The following is a 23,910-nucleotide window of genomic DNA, read 5'->3' as shown; positions in this document are numbered from 1 at the left end:
TATATATTTTTAACTTTGATTTTCAGTTCTCATCAAGGAATGATGGGGTTTTTGCTGTTGCCTTCCTGAGAGAGAGGGCCAATAAAGCTGAATGTTTACTGGTGAAGTCAACAGTGTTTCAATGGTCTCATTCCTCCCTTGCAATGGTTCGGTCCCCTGCCTTTATTATTGCTAATGCATATTTGGTTTGACTGTAAATAAGTAATGCCTTAGTTGAAAAGTTTATGAATATAAGACACATCTGCCCATATCCAAGTGGCAGATATTCCTCTGGATAAATAAAGTAGCCAATGATTAAATCTAAATATCATTTTATGTTGCGTAGATAGAAAGAAAAATGGCTTGTTGTGTCTTTTTGCGTCAAATACAGAGATTCTGGGTAAAATTAGTGTTTATTAAAAAAAAAAAAAACATGCCAAGCAATTAACCAAAAGCGAACTTTCAGCTTTACATTTACAAGTCTTCTATAGTATGAATTGTTGCTTTTATTTTCCTTGTTAAAAAAAGGTTTATACCACAACACACAATTCTTAAAAACTATTTTAGTTTTAATAAATTACAATGAATTTACAAAAACATTGTTTTAAAAAACACAAAAAGAGCATTTGTTCTGATTCTTTAAACTCTGAACTTTAAACTGGCCGAGTATATTCAAAAATACTGACTTAAAATGAAGGAAGGAAGAAGGTCCCTGTCTCCAGGCTGTAAAAGGTAAACACTAACACTTTACCTTTATTGTCTTACATGAGACTTTATTGGCTCCATTCAAATAAATGAATAAATACTTTCTCACAATGTCTGCTTTAGTTTAAGTTGATCGACTTCTGAGTTTTTGCAGAATTTCATATGAATTCAGTGGGTTAATTTAGTTAATCTGAACTAAAAGGCTCCTATAAGTCTGCATTAGGTTTTATTCAACATGTGCTGTTTTTCTTTACTTCAATGTTAAAAAAAATGATAGTCTTACTGCCCGTTTTTCCCTCAGGTTTGTGTTGCCCACAATGTTTTAATAATGAACATTTAAGCACACTGACCCTGCTGTCTAAAAGCCTCGAGTTTCTCACATCCTCCTGCTGCCATCATCCTAAATACACACAAACTGTAATAACGCAGTCCAGATGGCGTGCAATGACACTTAAAGTAAATCAGACCACATATTCAAAGCCAACAGTAGCTTTAGTGTGTTCCTACATAAATAAATGGAAAATTCATATCTAGGCTGTAAAACAAATCCAAACAAACACAATTAGTCCGCTGTGTGCCGATATGGTCTAAGCTGCTGCAGAGCTGTCTGGATTCTTCATTCCTCTGGAATGGTGCAGAAAGGACACAAGCAGTGGGCGGTTGTTTTTTTTTTTGTTGTTATTCTTCTCCTCTTTAGCTCCCAGACGGTATCGGAAAACTAGTCATGACCTGAAATCAAGTTGAGAAGCAACAGAACAAGTTTCAGAGTCAACAACAGGATCAGGTTACAATCTGACGAACATTTGGCTTATGTCCAGATGAAAGAAAAAAAAAAAAAAGAGAAGAGATGTTGACAAATGTCTGTTTTTTGCTAATTTGGGAAAAATGCCAAGCACATGGTAATGCTGGCTGTTGAAAACAAAAAATAAAAAGAAAGGAGATGCTGAGCTAATGAGTCGTTATTGTAGGAAGAAAACTCTAAATCAAGTTTTTTTTTTTTTATAAATACTTAAAAAAATAAACAGAATGCAATGATTACAACTTTACACTCTTTACTCAAAATTACATTCATTTTACTTAAGGTAAAAAAAAATCCTCATTTCTAATTTTTACTTTCTTAAGACATACTTCACTTAAAAAAAGAACCCAATAAGATTTGTACCTAATATATTTCCTTAGCATTCATGTGAGCAAATATGTGAAAGAAAACGGCAACTAACCTGTGATATATTTCGCTCCAATTAGCATCAACATGCTGCCGATGATGTAAAACCCCAGAGGGGCGCTGCTGAAGATGCTAGGTTCACCTGTTAGGCGTCGACACAGGGAAAGAAAATAGAGCAATGATTCCTACTGAGACATCAGTCAGTGGTTTATTTACTAATCTAATGATTCTTTACATGGGAAGCAATTATCAGATGGGATCTACTTTAATTGTTTTTGCCGAACAGGCTTTTTTTTTTTTTTTTTTCAGGACGTCCAGGTTCCAAAGTGTACCTCCACGCTGCAGTATACACATTAACCTGCTTTGACTGTGTGTTAATTATCAATCACTCAGTTATAAATCATTGGCAGGGATTCTAAAACAAGGTCAGGGTGTAATTTTCACATCTGAGATATGCTAACAGATTCCATCTTAAAGGTACATGTTAGCATGATTGATGGTAGCTAGTTTTGCTGGACTTATGCTGCTATTCTGCCAAAGAAATACAATTAAATGTATTTATTTATTTTTGTCGTCTTAAAAAATGAGATTGTGTTTGGTTCCTAATTATTTCTGCTCAAATCTAGCTAGTATAGGCAGATGTTTCCTCTTGCTCAATCTACACCTTGAGTGTGCTGCTGCTACCTAACGTGCTGGAGTTAGAAAGTTTTTGTACTACTCTTTCTGATCAGAACCAAAAATCAGTGGAAGAGAAAATCTGTGTATTGTTCGTTCTTTGGTTTTTTCGTTTCAAAGCAAAAACCAAAAAACAAAACAAGCATGTGGTTTTTCTGTTTTTCTGTTTTTAAAACCTAAATCGAAAAAATGAAAAATCTAATTAATTGAAAATCAACAGCGTTTATGTTTTGTTTTGCCATCTAAATGAAAATAAAATACAGTTGTTTAAATATGTAGCGGTACCGGAAATGAAGTAAGTCGCCAAAGAAAAATAATTTACAGTGGATGAAGACGGCATCAAAACAAACCACTTCTAAATAAAAGGCAATGGCTGCACTTGAACTGTTTTCTGCATTGATTATGGAACTTTTTGAGAGAGGGAAAAAAACACTCTGAAATCAGTGATGCTTTGAGCCGCCATGGAGCTCCACATTACTCGTTTCCATTTTGGTAGTGCTAACTGAAAAAGTTCCTTTTCTTGTAAATTGTAATGGCGGTTGGCAAGAAATTGAAGGCGTACATTACCACCACCTACTGGTAACTAAAAAAGTTATGTGTTGGGAGTTCAGGTCTTCATTTCTGGTTCTGCCATAAGGTCTGTTGAATTAACAACAAAATAAAAGTTTGTCTTTGGTTTAACCATTGCAGTTCAAAAAATCCCAAAACGTATCCTTTTTTCATTTTTGCAAATGCCGTTTTAAAAATGGAAAAACAATAAACCACATGCTTGTTTTGTTTTTTCGTTTTTGTTTTGAAACGGAAAAAAACAAAGAATGAACCATACATGGATTACAGAAATTTGGAAATTTATCCTGATTATACTCCAGATGTAATTGTTCAGCTCTAACCTGATCTGGAGGCGAAGGCAAAGAAAGTTAAAGGCAATGATGATTATTCTCTCATCTCTATTTAGAGAACATGTTAGATTTGTTTCAGTTTTTTTGCCTATGCATTTATGTTCTCCATGGTCGCCGTTACAAACCATGAAAATGACAAGAACATTGTTATCTGCGCCTTTAGACGGCATTGAAACATCTGTTCCTCTAAACACAGTTGATATAACGCTACACGCAAAAATAAAGCCTAGTCAAAGTAGGGAAGGTCTGCAAACTGTTGATGGGAGAAAGCAGGAACCATCCTTTCACTTCCCAATTCGGAACTTACAATTTTGGGAGCATTCCAGTTCAAATGTATGACTTTGAGGCTGGAAATTAAGATATCAAAGGACAAATGGAATGCAACTTAATTGAAGGCACATCGACTCAGTGCTTTTAATGTCCAGCCTCAAGTACGATGGAGGATCTATAATGCTGTGGGCCTGACTTGCTAAAATGTAGTGATTCTTGACTATAAGGTAGAGATGTTAAATCGCACATTTATCCATGACCCAGAGGATAAAAGGCCCAGAGGACCAAAGCAGAGATAATTACAATGATGTCAAAGACCAGCTGATGATATCAGATTATTAAAACTGTGTAAATTATTTGTTAAATAAATACTTTTACGCGTATTCCAAATGTTAACATTACCGTTTCCATTAATTGCAGGTGTCGTCGTCTCCCAGTTTTTCGATTTCTCCACCGCTATTTTCCACCTCGCGTACCGAAACTCGCTCTCTACATGGTGTAACACAAACACAGCAAATTAAAAACCAAACCGTTGATTGGAGCAGGGGTTGGTGATGCTCTCTGCACCTTCAGGGTTGATCTGAGGGTCGAACTTCTCCGATGTGACTTCGCTGAGGTCCTCTGGGTTCAGGCTCCACACGCTCACCCCCTCAGCCGCTCCTGCCGCCATCGCTGCTCCGAGAGCCGTGGTCTCAGGCATGGAGGGCTTCACTGAAAATACCAAGGCAGTCTGCACTGCTTAGCCAGCATATGTCGACAGCAGTTTTATATTTAAAACTAATTCATTTGTTTCTTATGGAAATAGTAAATCCTGTTTTCAGGTTTTTCCTACTTTAAATAAAGACAAAAAAATAAAACAGGTCAGCAGTAGTTGGGTAGTACTTTCTGGCCCCGGTAAAGAAGACACCAGATTAAATCACATATTACAACTGTACACATTTCCACAGCAGCAGCTCAGTCTGGGTGAATACAGAAGGTCTTCATTTTGAGGTTTACACCTTGGTTTTGCTCGATTCATTAGTAAAAAAACGCTTTGTGTAAGAGGACCACGTGACACAGAGGTACAATGATAACAGATGAATGACTGGTCAGGTCGGGGCAGATGTTTAGTAAGAATCCCAGTGACAATTTTCCCTCTTATTTCAGAAGCAGAAATCTGCAAACTTCAACATAAGGAAGTGAGAAATATGCTACAAACTGTTAAAACCAATCAAATGCCATTTATTACGCATTCAGTTCTGATCCGGGAATAGAGATGAACTGATAAAGGCTATCTTAATTCTGATTATTATGACATTATTCCTGCCAATCTCAGATATGTGCAGCCAATTTATTCTTTGTTGATTTTTTAAGCCACTATTTCTGTTTCTCCCTCAATTATATGATAAAAAGTCCAAAATGATTATAAACCAAAACCAGCAGAATGCTCACACTGAGCCTGGTTCTGCAGGTTACTTCCTGTTCAAAGGGAGTTTTCTTTTCCACTGTTGGGGCATACAACTGTTATTGTGAGGGGCTGCTTTAGAGTCAATGACGCAATGAAATGTGTTGCATGGAGCTATAGGATTAAACTGAATTAACAGAAAAAGAACAATCTACTAACAAAGCAAACATTAACAATGAATAGGAAGCTACATTGCACGGGCTTCACATGTTCAAAGGGATTGTTCTAATCTTTAAAATGTAAACGATCCAAAATGCAGCGAAAAAAAATCTGTCGTACAGAAAAAAAAAATAAACTGCCTTTAAATTAGTTCAGTTTTAATATTCTGGACCTAAATGTCCAGAATTTGAGGACAAAGGACTCCAAAGTGTGTCCCTTTAATCCTTATACTTGTCCTAATTAAAGATGACCAGTTGTAGAGCTATGACTGATTCCAGCCATCGTACTTACTAGACTTTACCCTCTTCAACAATCATTAATCTGCCCCGATCAACCTCAAAACACTATAAAAGTCTGATAGCTTTGTTTCCTACACCACACATTCATTCCCTTTGGTGTAAACATGGACATGGACTGTTCTCCCTGCTGCCCTCTGGAAAGAGACTTTGCAGCATCCGATGCAGATCCAGCAGATTCCACAACAGTTTCTTCTCCACTGCCATTAGATTGCTGAATGTTATGTAAAATGGGTTAAAAACTAAAAAAATTTAAATGTTGGAACTGTAACTATACTACGGAAGAGGATTAGGGCCACTGAAAAAAAAAAAGTTAACTGATTTTTAAATTTTATTTCAGTTTAGTATGGGAAAAAAGTCAGAATTCTGAGAAAAAAAGTCTGAATTCTGAGATTAAAGTCAGATTTCTGAGATTAAAGTCAGAATTCTGAGAAAAAAGTCAGAATTCTAAGATTAAAGTCAGAATTCTGAGATCAAAGTCAGAATTCTGACTTTTTTCCCATACTAAACTAAAATAAAATTTAAAAATCAGTTAACTTTTTTTTCCCCAGTGGCCCTAATCCTTTTCTGTACTATACAGTCATATGTTTACATCACTTTTTTTTCATCACGTATTTATCACTGCTGCTTACTTGCTCTTAGAGCTGCACTTATCGAAATTTCTTTTTGTTTACACTTGTGTGATCAAAAGGACAAAATAAAATCTGTCTAAGTCTAAACATTTGTAAAAATCCCAGTGAAGCTCCTAGCTTTTGAACCTTCTGATAATTGAACCTGCTTGATCTGCCTCATCAGACTTCTCTCACCGACAGGGATGCAGAGGATGTCTGCCTGCAGCTGCATCAGCAGCTTGTTGGACGTCATTCCTCCATCAACCTGCAGCTGAGTCAGAGGGATGCCGCTGTCTTGATTCATGGCGTCCAGTATCTGCATTTAGATACAGATGAGTGCATCAATTCACCCGTGTTCCAACGTTTGAGACGTTCCTGATTAGACTGACCTCACGGGTTTGGAAACAGACGGCTTCTAGTGCAGCAAACGCCAAGTGGCTCTTATTAGTAAACTGAGTTAATCCACAAATAATCCTGTAGCAAAGAAACAGAGATTGGAGTTATAAGGACAGCTTCAGCACCACGTTACTGCTGAAAGTAGCTGCTGGTAGTACCCCCTAGCACTGGGCTCCCAGTATGGAGCGTAGAGGCCAGAAAATGCAGGAACAAAGTAACAACCGTAGGACGTGCCAACGGATGCAGCCAACTTCTCTGCAAACAAGAGGCAAACAGCAGAAAAGGTCAAAGCATGGATCCACGTACTGCATACTACTGGACTAGATGGACGGATGACGTACCAAGCTCATCTGATGAGCCGATCAGTCCCAGATTGTCCTGAAGCCAGCGAACCACAGCTCCAGCAATGGCCACAGATCCCTGCAAGGAGAGACCAGAGAATCAGACCCCTTCATTTTAGCACAGCCGGTTTAAAAGCTGGAACTATGTTCCTGATGCGTTGTGCTTGGACTTGAACAAGCTACTTCTGGAAAGAGTGGCGTCTGGTTTCAGTGTTTACCTCTTAGAGATAATCCCTCATCACATTAAAATGGTTTTGATGCAATCTTTCATGCAAGCTTCCTCAACTACAGGTTTAGAAACAAGTTTAGAGATCACATACCTCCAGGGCGTAACATGCTGGTTTGTCTCGTCCCAGTTTGTAAGCGACAGTTGTTAGCAGGCCGTGATCGGACATAACAGGCTGGAAAACGTTACGCGTCACTGCAGGCTGATATATAATGTGCTGATGTAGATTTATCTTTTATTTGAGACACAAGTTAAATACCTTTGATCCAGTGTTTCGCAACAGAAAGCAGCCAGTCCCATACCTAAAAATGACATGTTCGTCAGGATTTCTAAAGAAAAGAAAAATCAAAACAGAACTGCTAATGAAATCTCGTACGTGTTCTTTGCTTGTCCGTCTTGAAAACACATCTGACCAACGAGAGCTGCCGACTGATCACCGAGGCACTGTTAAATAAAACAAAAAAATAAAACACAAACACTCCAACTGCTGTCTCTAATGTAGCATGAAAACAAATCTATCAGAAAAAAAATGACTTACCCCTGAGATGGGAATACCTGACAAGGCCCCAGATTTCTGTAAGAAAAAATAAGCATCCATAAGATTTTAACTCTTGTTTTTTTCTTTTAAGCCAATTTAAGTTTTAATGCAAATATGAATTTAAATTTTTATGTATTGGTCTAAATTTTGTTTTTAAGCAAAATACATTTTTCGTCTAAAAATATCCAAAATTTATCTGGTTTTAACAGATAATCTAAGAAAGTTGATAATAAAATATTTAACAGATTTAAAGCCCTGTCCTGATATTACGAAAAAAACAAACACAAAACCAAATCTAAAACACCATTAACAGTTTAGCTTGGGGTAACAGACGAAACCTCATTATTTGACTGAATGAAGCCAAATAATGAAAAAAGATAGAGGGGGTGAAACCTGTAGGATCTAGAGTCTTCACTCCAAAGTGCAATTAGGGTTAGATGTTTAAAGACAGAACGTGATGCGTGAAAAGAACACAGCGCCAAAAAGGGAGTGAAGAGATGGGAGTCATGTTGACTGGGAAGCTTGGAGGTGAGAGAGACAACCAGCAGAGCAGCATGCCACCACAGAAGCAGAAAGGGACAGCCGCCATCCAATGCATTTCCAATCCAATGCATCCCCAAGAGGGCCAGTAATGTGCTATGGCTTTAGAAATTACTATGCTAGGAGCCTGATTGTTGCAGCAAGCCAAAACTTTCTGATTAATTAGCTCACCTAGTTAGCGCCTCATTATTTATTCCTCTGTTTAAAACTTTTTTTAAATCCGCTTGTTAGTAAACCTGCGATGGACTGGCGAGCTGTCCAGGGCGTTCCCCACCTCTCGCCCGAGTATAGCTGAGTACAGCACCCCTCACGACAGGGCTTGGGAGAAGCGTGACAGAAAATGGATGGATGGGTTAGTAAACTTGCATATCTACCATAACAAGAGGGTGTCACTATGTTGCACATATTCTCAATAAGTAAACAAGGAAATAATTCCCCCAGCGGAGGTGAAAAACACAAACGGGGAGATAAGGATAGAGTAGCGCTCTGAATACGAAAAAGGCTGGCAAGCTGAGAAATGAGGGATCACATACTGCCAGCAGATGGCGATGGCGCACATGTATGACTGCAAGTTTGCCAATGACCATTTGGATGATCCGAGGAGTCACGGGAGAGATTTCATCTCTCTTTTACGGAGATGAAATGTCTCCGTAAAAGACATTTCATCCCAGCGCTGCTCGCCCGAGCCCTCACACCCCCACCATGGACCGTTCTCCCTGCTGCCCTCAGGGAAGATGCTTCTAAGCATCTGCTGTAGGTCTAGCAGGTTCTGCAACAGCGTGTGAAATTGTTGAAACTCTAAACTACACTCTGCATCACACCTGCAACACCAAGGTAGCTGATTTTCTTTATAATTCCTTTAAATAGAACACAACTCAATTTTCTACTACATTTTGCACCATATTTAATTATTTTGCACTACACTGAACCTTTCCATATCAATGCCTTTTGCACCATGACTTTTAAAAGGGCTTCATTTTCTCCTACACCGTTTACATTCTTAATCACTGCTGCACTTTGTAAATGATAATGTTCATTTCAGTGTTGTAAGCTGCTTATTCACTGTGGTAAGCTCTAGAATTATAATTTCGTTTTGTATGCTCTTTGTGTATACCAAATTACAAAAAAGTTTGTCTAAGTCTAACCGTGTTTGGAGGAAGAAGAATGATGAGCACCAGCCCAAGAACACTATTCCTACTGTGAAGTATAGAGGTGGTAGCATAATTTCTACATGTAGGATAGGGCAACTGCACTGTGTTAAGGAGAGGGTGACCTGGGCCATGTATTGCGAGAATTTGGGGAACCATCTCCTTTCCTCGGTCGGAGCATTGAAGATGGGTCGAGGCTGGGTCTTCCAACATGACAATGATCCAAAGCACATAGCCAGATTACCGGTACCAAGGAGTGGCTCTGTAGGAAGCATATCAAGGTCCTGGCACAGCCTAGCTAGTCTCCAGACCTAAACCCAATAAAGAAACTTTGGAGGAAGCTCAAACTCCCTGTTTCTTAGCAACAGCCCAGAAACCTGACTGTTCTAGAGGATATCTGTGTGGAGAGTGGGCCAAAATCCCTCTTGCAGTGTGTGCAAACCTGGTGAAGAACTACAAGAAGAAGTTTGACCTCTGTAATTGCAAACAAAGGCTACTGTACTAAATATTAACATTGGTTTTCTCAGGTGTTCAAATCTGTATTTGCAGCTGTATCATACAAATAGAAAAAAAAAATCATGCATTCTAATATCTGAACTATTTTTTTAGGATTATGTCTCTCACAGTGGACATGCACCTATGAAGAAACCTTCAGACCGCTCGGGGATTTCTATGTGGGAGAACTTGAAAATGGGAGGGTGTTCAAATACTTATTCTCCTCACTGTATCCATTTTTAGTGTATTCAGGCGTTCAGTGTTGAGAAAGAAACAGAACACAGGGTTTTGGTTGAACCCCAAAGAATGCTTAAATAGAGCTAAACCGGGAAGTTTACTGGGTGTTTACATTTACAAGCAGAAGCATATAAAGTCCACTCTGCATCCTTATCACATAAGCGTGTAAAATAATCCCTGACTGGTGTTGCATCGAGCCACGTACCCCCAATGTAAAGCAGGGGGAACAGTATCAGACAGGACTCTTTGGTCCACCAGAACGGTATCTGATGGGGTGGAAAGACCTGGTGAGTGTACAGTATGCAATTAATAACTGGGGATGTCTAATGCTGAAAGGGACAATAAATACAGGATTATGTGTTGACAAGTTTAAGAGTCTACATCTCCATGTGTGTCCTTAGGTAAGACCCTTCACGCTAACGCCTACCTCATACAACGATGAGATACAATGCAATGAATGCAATAACCGAGCTCTGCTGGAATGCCAGTACTCCAGTAACCCTAGTCACAGGTGCTATATGCAAAGGATGTGGGAGAAATGGTCACTTTGAAACCCACAGTTCACACTTACGGCAAAACAACTAGTGGCTCAATGTTCTAACATCCATAAATGCCCTCACAACTTGAGATTGATGAGATACAAAACTGGCTAACTGGCCAAACCCCACACCAGAGATTAGGTACAACGCCCCAATAAGCGCAACCATGCTGAACGAGGCAGCAACTGACCTGAAAAATAAGATAATGGCAAAAATGTCCACCAGGCAAACTGCAAAGCCAGTTAAAGAAACTAAGTGAAGTACCATCAGAAAACTACTAGAAGACATGAATGCAGCTCTTTAAGCAATTTCTACATCAACCATCACCGACACCAATGAGCTGATATACTGCACAGCAGCAGTGATACTAGAGATGCTTGGCTGTAAGAACAAACGTGATGAAATACCCACCATGAAAAAGAAGGCTAGAGCTAATATCAAAGCAGCATGGAGAGAAGTTAGTCAATTGACAGAGGCCCTAAAAGGTGCAATGAAAAAGCAAGTACCCAAGAGGTACAGCCAGATGCCCATACCTGAAGCACTAGAAACTGCCAAAAAATGCTCCAAGCCTTGGCCAGCTGCCTTAAGAGGTAAACGAGAGACAACTCAACCAGCGAATATGTACGCTCAGTGGGGTAATAGCAGAACAACCCCACCAAGGCTAGAAACTTAACAGTACTGGAAAGGCATATGGGAGAAGGAGGCAGCACACAACAGTGATGCACAGTGGTGGCTCTGAACATAATCCAGTCACCATCACAGTGGCAGAAATCCAAGGAAGAATCTCAGGTATTTACATAGCAATACCAAGTGACTGCAACATCAAGAAAAAGGAACATGAGAAACTAGAGGAATACCAGGGCTCAGAAATGAGCGAGAGAAAGGAAGGTCAAGGAAGGTCAAGGTGCCTGTGTTCATTGGTGCACTCGGGGCAGTGACCCCCAAAACTTAAGGAGTGGTTACAGCAGATCCCTGGAAATATATATATATATAAATATATATGTGTGTATGTGTTTTATAGATATTGCAACATCCGTCCATCCATCCATTTCTTCATATAGACAAAAGTTTAAGCATTCATGGTTCCAGTGTTTCCTCTCTGGTTTGAGTGCAGGGCAGCTTTTAAATGCCTTCAGAGAGCATGCGCATTTTTTGCCGCTTGTGCTTTGCGGAGATGCAGGGAAAACCGTATCTGATGATGCGGAAAGATGTAACACCCCATTGGATTATATCTCTGCTCTAGCAGTGCGCTGCTCGGCATTACTTCTCTTACTGGTAGCAGCAAGGCATGTGGAACGAACATGCCACCTGCTGGACGGCGGGAACATTACATCACCAAAAGATAGGGATTTTAGGCGCAAGTTCTCAATTAATAAGATTCAACAAACTGAAATTGAATTATTAATTTTAAATCCATTGTTTTACATTTACTTTGATTCATTTCCATTATATAACAAGGTTATTAGGTTTCCATAATATAACAAGCAAACAAGACTTTTTTTTTTTTTATATCTTAGGACTTAGACTTGATTTAATTCAACAATTATGGTTTACTATGTTAAAGTAAAATGCAAGTTCAGAGTCAAACCAACTTGTAGCTAATATGGCTTCATTTCTTAATATAAATACAGACTGACATAAAACAATGAATATGAAATATATTTATAGAAATTGGTATTTTGATTTTGTAAAACTTTTGTCTTATAAGTCTTTGGTAGGCTTTGGATGACATAGAACCTTTGATCCCACTTTTCTTTAAGTAAAATTAATAATATCCTTTTCTAGGCTTGGAGATGCATTTATTTTGGGAACGTTATATCTATATGCTGGTGATGGAATAGGAAAACCATTGACTTTATGCGGTGAGTAGAATGATGATGAGTTATAACTTACCCAGCAAGAACTTATTTTCTACCAGTGAGAAAAGAGAGAGACAATGGCACACAAAAATGCCTAAAGGAATTTCTGGGTCAACCTTCATGCACTTAAAAACAGCCTGAAAACACTCTACAATACATGTTAAATCAAAATAAATGTTTTGTTATATTATTTCACACTAGCATCAAAATTAGGATCAAATTATAGGAATAAAGTAGCGTCTCCAAGCTTACCATTAGACCATATATTTCTGAGGAGCTCCTCACTCTGGGCAAGATCTCCATGGGAATACCAAAATATCTAGAAAAGAGGTGAAGAAAAAACATTGTTCAATCCAGATTAGGACAAGGATTCTTAGGTACCCTTTTCCTGAAGCTAAAAAAGCTTAGCTCTAGTCAGCAGCTGCTCATTTCCCTCATAAAACGTGTCTTTGGTATTTTCCTAGCTGTCGTAGGTCTTATTATTTTCTCCTTGAAATATGTACAAGATGCCCCTGGTTTCTAATTTCATATGCTTTGTGCACATTTCCATGGTCTTTATTCTCTTCACCTTTCTGCATATTTCTTGCAAGTTTTAGCATCTTTCTGTTAAGACCATTTTTCTTCTCATCACCCATCTGACAGCTAATGACTTTAAACATTCAAACTTTTTCAACAGAATACAAAAAAGGTTGCCATTACTATTCTGCGCATATTTTTCTTAATAATATGTCAAGACACATGCTTACAATGTAAAACAATCAGGTGTTTTATGTTAATTTCAGGGTTTGATTTCATCATGTTAACTAGATAACGTTATTTTTTTATAAATCTGTGAACAAACTTAGTAAGAGCGGGTCTTAATATAATGAAAAAAAAATGCATAGTAAGACAAAGTTAATCTATTAATGTAATGTCTACAGCAAAGTTGTCATATTCCAAAAATAATGTCAGGTAAATGGAATTAAACTAACTTTACAGGAATTAATTCATAATAGTAAGAGATTAACATTGCAACACTGTAAAAAAAAAATGAAACCATTAAGATTATAAAGTTGCTATACTAAAAAAAAAAATTTGTAGCAGTATAAGAATAAAGTCTTAATATTACAAAAAAGAAAAGTTGTAAAATAAGTACATCGTAGCAGTGAAAGATTAACCAGTGAAAGTCTTTACAATGAGATAAAAGCTGTAGCTTTACGACAATTAAGTCCGAACTAGGGCTGCAACTAAAGGTTATTTTGCAAATCTATTATCAATTAATAACCGGATATCAAAAGGTTCCTTAAGGAGGACTTTTGAACAAATTAAACCAGGTGAAACCGAAACTTTTCCAGTTGAGGAGTTCTAGATAGAGCATTTTGACACACATTTTCCTTTTTTGTCTTAAATGCAAAATGTTCATATATATTTTTTACAATCTTGGTATAATTACTGCTGTAAGTGGGTTGCTCTGTCAGATAAAGGCATATTTTAGAGACTACATTCTAGTTAACGATGAATCGATTACTAGATTAGTTGATGATTATTTCAATAATCGATTAGCCATGAATAACTCTTTCAGCCCTAGTCCTAACTCTATAGGATTAAAGCAGAGTCCTACTGTTATATAAGCATAAAAGAGCATCCTTCCTCCTTCTGTGTTTAAATACTAGTTTCAGGCATGGGCTGCAGTTTGGTTGAGCCACAAAACTTTTTCCCGCTTAATACAACTTTTGTCTCATAATATAACAACTTTGCTTTAATAACATTATCCTAGTTATCTGATCCTTATTATTTTTTTTATAACATTGTGACTTTATTTCTTTTAATATTAAGAATTTATTCTCAAAAAAAAGGTCTTAGTCTGGCTGTAATGCTACGTTCACACCAACTAAGGCAGCAGAAGCAGCTACAGATGCATCTGAACAGATGAAGCTTCTGAGCATCTGAGCTGCATGACACAGTTCACAAGGAGCAGCTGTTAGTACTAAATAATGAAAAATGCAAATAATCTACTTCCAGCACCACAAACAGTATTGGGAACCCCCCAAAAGGCGACCGGCTGAGAGGCAGCTGTTGCTGACAGCACATCACTGGTGCACGGGGGTTTGTGCTGCTCCGACAGCAAGATAATATTTGGAGGCAGGATTGTAATCTTGATTAACTGACTGCACAGACCATGTTTTCAGGTGGACTCACTTAAAAATATGTTAAAACTACTTTTTACCCGCTGATCACAGCAAATATAGCAAAGCCACTCTCTGGCATTGAAAACGAAAGCACCGGAAGCATTAGATGCATCTGGACACACTTTATTGGACGCGCTTCAGGAGCAACAAAGATGCTTTTTGCAGGTGTGTCTGACCTTTATGTGTACAAGCCTCAAAAATGAAGCAGCAGGCGCTTGTTGCTGCTCAAAGCCTGTTAGGTGTGAACATAGCATTATACTCCATAAAAGGTTAGTCATTTTCAACAGGAAGGTGTTAAAATGCTAAATGGGTCAAGGTCTTATCTAGGGCTGAACAATTCGCATTTTCAATATAATCACGATTGAAAAAAATGCAATTTCCAAATCGCGGACATCTGCAATTTTTGGCTATGTAACAATTAGTGAATCAGACGCATTCTTTAGGTGTCAGTAAAATGTTTAAAGTGGATTTGCCTCCACATGGAAGGGAAGACAGTTGCAGCAGTGAGATAATCTAATTTTATTACTTGTTTTAGAGTTTATATATTCATACATAGCACTAAGTACCAGTTAATCAGTTTAATACATACATGGTTGCACTTTGGACTTCATGTTCAACAAGGACTGATGTCCAAATTAGTTAAAAGCTGCTCTCTTGAATAATATTCGGATTAATAAAAACATTAAAAGTTCTTGATTTAAATAGTCCTTGTTTACAATTGTCTTTATTTAGAGGCCATTTTTGTTGCTTGTGGTTATGTAGAGAAAAGTCAAAATAAAATTGCAATTTTGGTTGAAATATATCGTAGGCAGAACGCGATCATTAATTAGGACACAGCGTGTCTCTTAGCACCTAATCTGCACAGCGATGAAACAGATTGATTTGTTGTTTGTATATGTTTAAAAAAAGACATGACCAATTAAACTGGGGGGAAAATGCATTAAATCGCAATATAAAGAAAAAAAATTGCAATTAGATTATTTTCCAAAATCATTCAGCCTTAGTCTTATCATCTTCATTGTATCTTACTGTAAATTCTCTAATATTGGCCTGTATTCCATTAGCAGCCGGGTCTCTAATAATGGCCTGTCTGGCTGTTGGCGGAGGTAAATAGTGGCCAGACTCTTATACAGGCCGGGGCTATAATTAAAACCAACGATGTTCCTGGGCAGTCCTCAACAACTTGTGATAGTAACATACAAGTACCACAGGGGGGCAATGTTTGCTAACGAATCCAAGCCATTAGCATGGGAAGTCCCATCCTTACACAGACATCATAGTTGTCTTATACAGTCGTTTTGAACTGAAAGACAAATGTGATTACCGGTAGGTCTGGAGGTAACCAGGCAGCGTTAAAATTACAGATTTTCGTTGGTCTTCGTTGTTCTAAATTTACCTTGAAATATATGATACTGGTTGCCTACTTCCACTTAGCCTGCCTCAAATTAAATTTCGCTATGATGGCAGAACAGTTTCCATTAATTTTTTTTAAAACTTTGTTTCGCAAGTCAGTTTGCCCAAGATTCCATTCTGTGTCTTTTTTTTTTTTTTCGTATTGCCGTTTAGAAAAATTGCAGCTGCTGGAAGATCTCTGATTAATGTTCTGCATATCATTATGGTAACTGTACTTTTTCAATAAATGAACCTAGTATTTTATAGATTCAAAGAGACACAAAATCTCTTTTTTATTCATTCCACTGGTAGTCTGTTTTGATCAAATAGAAATAGAGGCCTGCCTCTTATTCTGGCCTCCTTCCCATTATGGCCTGGACCAAGATGCACCTGAGTGAAATAAAAGCCCCGGCCTATATTAGAGGATTTACGATATATCCACTATATGTAGATTTAAAATGAAATTAACCCAAGATTATGACAGCTCAGCAAGCGACTAAGGGAATTTAAACTTTACAGAGTAAAAATAACTTATTTTGACATCAAAGTCTGAAGAAAATGTTCGTTACTCACACCATAAATGTAAACAAATAAACCCTTCTTCAAAACAAAGATCTAAACTGATAAATGAGTCCAGCAGCCATACTTGCAGAGCTCTGGGTCCCAGTCCATTGTGTGAATATTAAACAGCATGGTTCTGCTGGCATTAGTCACATCGGTGCAGTGGACACCTCCCGACTTCCCCCCTGTCAGACACTAAGAGGAAGACATTAAAAATCCATTTTATATTTTTCACTAAGATCTAGAGAAAAGCAACAATGCAGGAACTCTTGGTGCACCCAAATGAGCCAGGAGTCAACGGTGCCGAACATGGCGCGATGGGACACCACGGCCTGGTGGACCTGCTCCACGTTGTCCATCAGCCAGCGAAGCTTCACGGCGCTAAAATAAGTGCTGATTGGTAGACCTGTTTTATGCTGGAGAGGAGACAGTTCCCATCAGTTCATACCCAGGAAAAAAAACGAAACAAATGAAGGATTGAAAGATTTATGACTCAGTCTTACTCGTAAATGATTCTTATTTCTTCCAGGAGTTTTATTAATGAGACGCTCAACCGTTGACTGAGTTCGCAGGTCCAGCCACACTGAAGGACAGCAAAGCTATTGTTTGGAATATGAACTTAAAGATGAATTACATCATTAAAAGATATGAAGGTTACATTCTGCTGCAAAATGCTTTTTATGCAAACAGTGAAATCCAGGTCTGGCATCATGCTGCTGAAAGCTTTTTTATTCTATAAGTTTAATTCATTCAAATAAACTTCTAGAAGAACGTATTTGAAATAAAGAATCTTAATGGGATGAAAGCAACATATTAATGTTTCTATCACTTCTATACATCTAAACAGAAGAAGTTCACTGTCTTCCATTGGTTTAAATAGAATGCTGAACATCCTCCATCCACAGAGTGAACATCTGTACCGATGGCGTTATAGAGAGGCTCTCCAGTCTCCTTATCCCATACCAGCGTGGTCTCCCTCTGGTTGGTCACTCCGATAGCTACAGGAAATGAAAACAGCTGCAATGATTTCCATGGTTAAAAAAACAGATTCTGAAAGATATTTAGAAACAAGACTGAACCGTTCAACACAATTCAGATGTTTATATGACACTGCCATAGAACATATGGCATAGAACATATTCTAAATGACTCTTGGTTTCTAAAAAAAAAAAAAAAGAAAAAAAAAAAAAGATTGATTTGGGAATTTATGTGTCTTACATTGTTGATTCTGTTATCTACAGCCCCTCATCAACCTTTGCCTGACCCTGGCAGTTCCAGTGATGTGGAAGACCTTCTGTCTCATTCCAATACCAAAGAAGACTCAGTCAACAGTCCTCTGTGACTATAGACCTGTTGCCATGACACATCATGAAGGTTCTAGACAGACTTCTGTTAGTTACGTATCACGTCCCCCTGCAGTTTGATTATCCCTTTGGAGTTGGAGCTGATGATGCCATCAAACACCTGATTACATCCAACCCACTGTCATCCAGACAAGGCAGAAAACACTGTGAGGATCATGTTATTTGATTTCACCAGAACATTTAATAACATTCAGCCGGACTTACTAAACTTCAGAAGACTTACTAAACTTCTGGGCTGAGATTAACACTCGCAAAATAGGACTAAATGTTTTATTTGGTGCGTTAATCCCAGATGGCCAGTAAACGTTTGGAGCCTCTGTCAGATCCTTTTATCTTTTTTTTTGAGAGTCTCTCCTCTGTCCCTTTGTTCCTCTGCTGTCTGCTCCTCACGCACCGATAGCTCCAACTACATCCAGAGAGAAGAATCAGTGATTGAACAACTACTTCACGAAGCAGCCTGTGGCAGTACACAGTTGGAGCCATCAAGCCTTCTAACAGACAACTTGCTGATAAGGAGATGGACGAGCAAGGATCTAAAGCCCCCAGGAAGAAGAGAAAGTTTACTGGAAAATGGTGCTTTAATTAACCGACAGGATTAACTACTGGCCTTTATGAAAGTGGAGAGCATCCATGACCAGAAACGCGGTAAATGCCACATTCTCTTTACATCCATGTCTCAGGCTCAGTATAAACTGATGTTCAAAAACAAAGACAAAATTGCAAAATAGCTATCCTCATTACTTTGCATGGGTCAGAGATAAAAAGGGTTCAATCTTTTAAATATTTAGGAATTTTAATTGATGAAAGTTTAAATTTTAAACCTCATGTTGAACAATTGATTAAGAAACTCAGACTGAAAATTGGCTTCTTCTTCAGGAATAGGCTTTGTTTCTCTTTTAACTCGTAGAAGAGACTGGTAGCTGTAACATTTTTACCCATTTTGGACTATGGTGACCCAATCTATATCAATGCCCCAGATCAAGTTCTAAAAATGTTAGACTATATTTACCATGCCTCCCTACGATTTATCACAAATTGTAAGCCTCGCACACACCACTGTAAACTTTACATACGTGTGGGCTGGCCAGCATTAGAGGCTCGTAGACTCATTCACTGGTATATGATGATTTATAAGGGTATTCTGCATCTGCTCCCCTCATACCTCTGTGAGTACATTCAACCAAGAGCGCCTGGGCTGTATTCTCTACGTTCTCAAGAGTCTTTGCTTCTGTCTGTACCTAGTGTTCGCACTGAAGCTGGAAAGCCAGCTTTTAAGTATTCTGCCCCCACAGCATGGAACAATCGTCAGAAAGACTGGCAGTTGAAGGACATTTTAAACGATTTCTCAAAAGTTTGGAAATGAGATCTATGGTTTGTAACTGTTTTATGAATTTCTAATTATAAATAGATGTAATTGTAAACTGTAATGTAATTTGTAATGTAATCTTTTGCCACTGTGTTGGCCAGGACTCCCTTGAAAAAGAGATTGTTAATCTCAATGGGACTTTTCCTGGTTAAATAAAGGAATAATAATAATAAACAATTCAAAAACACAGCCTGGCTACATCAACACACACACACAAAGATGAACATACTGCTAGCATGTGGATGTTTCATGAATCAATGCATTTTAAGAGCGTCCGCTGAACCCTGTGTTTATTGTTGTACCTTTAATGTTGGAGACATCAATGTTGAGCTGGGTCAGTTTTTCACATGTACGCTCCATGCACTCGTAGACGGACTGGAGTATTTCTTTGGGGTCTTCCTCCACCCATCTAAACACCACATTAAAGCGTAGGAAGGAAAAAAGGTGATAAAGTCTAAAGAAACAGTTTTTATGGATAACATCAAGAAGCAGGTGAGACAGATCTCTTACCCTTCCTTTGGGAAACTCTGTTTTATTTCCACCTGATGGTGACTGAGGAGCTCCGCAGTTTTGGAATTAAAAACCTAAAAATGAAACAGCAAAAGAGCCTCTTTATAATGAGTTGTATTCCCTTTACAGCAGTTTTTTTTTAATTACGGTGACCAGACGTCCCCGATTTCCAGGGACGGTCCCCATTTTAGACCACCTGTCCCTGGAAATGTCCCCGATTTTACTGCTTTATGAATGATGGGTGAAATGTTGCGTTGTAGACTTTTACAGCAGCTGATGGGAGGCTGCCCATGGTGTGTTATTTGGTTCATTTGATTTAGATTGAACTGATCATTGTGATAAATGTTTGGTTTGTGCCAAGCTAATATAACAACACACCACCAGGGGCATGCAGGTGGCGCAGTTGTTAGCCTGCACGACGCATGTATGGAGGGCTTAGTCCTTGATGCGGGTGAGCCGGGTTCGAATCTGGCTTCTGTCCTTTCCCGCATGTCTCTCCCCCTCTCTCATATCGCCAACACAGTTTTAGAAGGGACTGTTTAGAATAGTGGAAAACTGATAGAAGAGGAGAGAGGAAGAAGTTAGCTGGTAAAAATGATCGAAAAAAGATTGAATGAGAGCCGAGAACCATCAAGTTAAAAAAAGTAAAGAAGAGAGCAAGAGTCAGAGGAGGGCTGGAAAGAAAATGACCTCAGTAACCAGCTGGACACCTAATTAGCTTGTCCAGAAATGAAATAAGTTAACAAATGCCTGAAGTTCTGAAAGTAGTGGAGCTTTACATACATCCCATTAGTGGGAAAAATGTATCTGCCTCCCCAACACATTTGCCCCAATCCAATCCAAAGGCACAACTATTCATTCTATTAATCTTATGAAATAGTAATAGTCTAGAGAGGCACATTCCTGGCTTTTACAATTGATTTCTGTTGTTTAAATAGTAATACATATGTAAATGAGAGACTTCAGGTCTCAGTTTCCTAAACTTAGCCTTAAAGAAATGTATTTCTATTCATCCACGAGTCAGAAAGGTCCCCAGATTTGATTTCAGAAATCTGGTCACCTTATTTTTAATACATCTTTATATATATATATATATATATATATATATATATATATATATATATATATATATATATATATATACCACATAACATAAATATAATATGATCCTACAATAAAAAAAATAAAAAAAGGCTGTCATATGTTGATGCACTGTATACACTATATATCCCATGCACCTTTTTCTTCCTTTGGCACACTCTGCTCTTTGACTATTTCAGCTGATGTAACAAGTTTCTCCACTGTGAGATCAATAAAGTCAATCAATCATTCAATAAATGAAATAATAGAAAATATAGGTAATAATGACTTGAGAGTCCAGAAGACGTCATAAGGCGGCCGAGCAGATCTGATACCTACACTGGAGCAATAGCAGGCGGACAAGAGTGTGGCAAATTTAACAGAACCATTGAATTATAGCAGAAAATTCATTGTGCCAACACCCCTATGTTTTGTTTTTTTTACGCTGGAACTTATACCCAGGAGTGGCATCATAAACAATGATGATTATACAAACAAGCAGAGTTATTATTACTTTACAATGTAAGTGGTGGAATGACAGTGGTAGAGGTTCTCCTACATATGAAACCATTTTAATTGGAAGAATTAGCCTCCGATCTTTGGGAGATTCTCATGAACACTTTTAATAACAACTGTCCATGCTTCCTATACCGGATCATATGTCCAATCAGATCAAAGGATGTGTTGTAACCAGTTCCAGCTTTCTTTCAGTAAGCTGGTCTCGGATGGAGAAAGGGTGTATTGCAATAGTGGATATTCAATAAATCTGTTTATAGAAATGGATTAAACCACTCTGATTATTAATAGATCATTATCAACCAAATCCTAGGCTCATTTCTCTAGATATTTTTACAATGGAAATGATTGTGGTCACCACATTGTGTGTTTTTATGTATTAGTAACTGAGATTAAAACTCTGTTTTAGCTTTTTTTTTTATTGTTCCTTTTATTTTTCTCCATTTCAGTTTTTATCAGACCTACTCTGGCAATCTCTGGCACAAAAAAATGAAACATAAACACCGAATGATGTATGAATCTGTTCAGTTTTTGTTCAGTCAAGGGCATCGCCAACACTCTGAGTAACTCCCCCTCGGAGCTACGTCTGTCGGTCTTACCAGAAACCGAGTAGAGCTTGTTCCCTGGTCGATGGCAGCAACCAACGGGCCAAGCGTTATGCGGTGAGAGGACGCGGCCATGGGGCTGTACATGGGCTGAAAACCCGATCAGGAGCACTGGTTCAGCTAAAGATGGGGCGTGACGGTCCAGCGAGCAGTTAGCCGCGGTTTGATGACGCACGTGCCCAGCAGGCCCTCAGAAATGACGCAGTAATTACGCTGTTCACAGTTTTTTTTTTACTATTTTATTAACAAAATAAAGTAAATACAGATATATTAAATAGACAAATAATATGTTTTATTTATATAATATAAATAAAATATAAGAACACAAGTGACTCAACTCAACAGACTAAGTCAGAAGGGATTGTCGCTACCCGATCCGTACCGGTAGCACGATCCGTACCATCAGCTCATTTGCGCCTGCGCGAACAGAATAACTTCCGGGTCGCCAAAAAATAATGTAATTACAGTACTGAAAAAACTTTATTTATATCCTTAAATAATTAAAGAACACTAAACTACATCGTAAAGACAATATTGAAAAGTTTTCTGGAAGAAATGGATGCTTTTTAAATTCCATCCATTGTATTGCTTGACGTCATCATCAGACATGCTAAGAGCAGTCTGGGAATATATTATTGCGTAACGTTTATCTGATGCACTCTATGATAATAGAGTGAATGCACTCTATTATTTTTTTATTTGAGGAAAAAAAATGTATTTTATTCCTTAATAACATTAATTTTGTTTACACACACACATATATATATATCTCTCTATATATATCTCTCTATATATATAGAGAGAGATATATATAGAGAGATATATATATAATCCATATTGTAATGTTTTACATTACATAAAGTTGTATAATAATCTTGAACACAAATACTCTTGTATAAAATAGATTTTTTAAGAACGTTAAAGTTATCAGTTGATATTTTAGCGCCCTCTGGTGTACACATCAAAAACAGGAGAAGACCTCGTCATTAATGCCCACATTGTTTATTTTTTACAAAAACCAAACAGGGAATAGAACAAAGAACACATAACAAAGCCAAAGCATACATTATTAAAAAATGGTAGTTAGAAAAGTTGGGCAGAGAATAAAATAATTCAGAGAGAGAAAGAAAACCTTTAAAACTTATTAAGAACTGACTATACAAACATTCTAAGAACTATGCTCGCAAAACATGGTATTGACTTTTAGTCCCATTACATCAACACAGTTGATGTAAAACATTTCCATGTCTTCCTGATACTGGAAGGAAATTAAGAAGGGATCCTTTGCAGAACTGTATCCTTCAAGGGCCATTTTCTGCCTGGGCTTGCTCATCCGTAAGACTTCCGGTTCTCCTATTTCCCCACGGAATAAGGCTTTGTGCTGTTGAATCCAGTCCCATGCTTTATGCAAGTCCCTCAGGGTCTGTGTCTGTCCCTAAAGTATGAAAAAAGTACATAAAAAAACGTAAAATACTATATAGTATATATATACACACGTGACTCAATTCTGTAGTTTCAAAAGAGGTGATCAGGAAAAAAACAGAACCAGGAGCTTGATGCTTTTCACCCTCGCTACACTAGCACTAAACATTAAACACACACCTTCGCATTGCCCTCTCCACCATCACCATTTCTGGGGGAAGTCTCTGCACTGGTGGACTTTGGAACCCTAAAGACCGGTTCCAGGATTCCTTCAAGAAGATGGGAGGATTCTTCTGTCCAGTGAGCAAATCGTTGTCCATGCCTTTGAATGGAACAACAGGATCATTAGCACATAGTAAACTAAAATACAGAAGACATTGAAGTTTCCTGTGTGAAGGTACCCT

At 38.0% G+C, this 23,910-nt stretch overlaps 1 protein-coding gene across 2 annotated transcripts; it reads right to left on the bottom strand.

Annotated features, from left to right (window-relative positions):
• Positions 1 to 1,359: 1,359 nt before the first annotated feature.
• gk (glycerol kinase) lies at positions 1,360 to 22,252 on the bottom strand. Of its 2 annotated transcripts, XM_038280923.1 has the most exons (21): positions 22,079 to 22,252; positions 19,884 to 19,957; positions 19,676 to 19,782; positions 17,564 to 17,641; positions 17,147 to 17,226; positions 16,922 to 17,059; positions 16,729 to 16,838; positions 12,775 to 12,841; positions 12,557 to 12,574; positions 7,705 to 7,740; positions 7,543 to 7,610; positions 7,426 to 7,468; positions 7,261 to 7,341; positions 6,941 to 7,019; positions 6,758 to 6,854; positions 6,593 to 6,677; positions 6,399 to 6,519; positions 4,261 to 4,404; positions 4,096 to 4,182; positions 1,905 to 1,991; positions 1,360 to 1,413 (listed from the first exon to the last, which is right to left on the bottom strand). In XM_038280923.1, exons 1-21 carry the CDS (start codon positions 22,169 to 22,171, stop codon positions 1,403 to 1,405), a joined length of 1,704 nt encoding a protein of 567 aa, XP_038136851.1. In that variant the 5' UTR covers positions 22,172 to 22,252; the 3' UTR covers positions 1,360 to 1,402. The 2 variants fall into 2 exon arrangements, with proteins under 2 accessions (XP_038136851.1, XP_038136852.1); XM_038280924.1 differs by lacking the exon at positions 12,557 to 12,574.
• Between the last annotated feature and the right edge of the window lie 1,658 nt (positions 22,253 to 23,910).

The sequence above is a fragment of the Cyprinodon tularosa genome, unplaced genomic scaffold, assembly GCF_016077235.1.
Source record: "Cyprinodon tularosa strain WSP-4 unplaced genomic scaffold, ASM1607723v1 ctg166, whole genome shotgun sequence".
Lineage (NCBI taxonomy): Eukaryota > Metazoa > Chordata > Actinopteri > Cyprinodontiformes > Cyprinodontidae > Cyprinodon > Cyprinodon tularosa.
The sequence above is the reverse complement of the archived record's forward strand: the minus strand, read 5'-3'. Positions and strand labels throughout refer to the sequence as shown.

Coding starts and splice junctions, on each gene's coding strand:
- gk (XM_038280923.1), bottom strand. CDS start 22,171: ATGTACAGCCCCATGGCCGCGTCCTCTCACCGCATAACGCTTGGCCCG. Junction 19,958..22,078: donor CAAGCTCTACTCGGTTTCTG/GTAAGACCGACA, acceptor TTTCATTTTTAG/GTTTTTAATTCCAAAACTGC. Junction 16,839..16,921: donor TTGACTCCTGGCTCATTTGG/GTGCACCAAGAG, acceptor TCTTCCTCTTAG/TGTCTGACAGGGGGGAAGTC.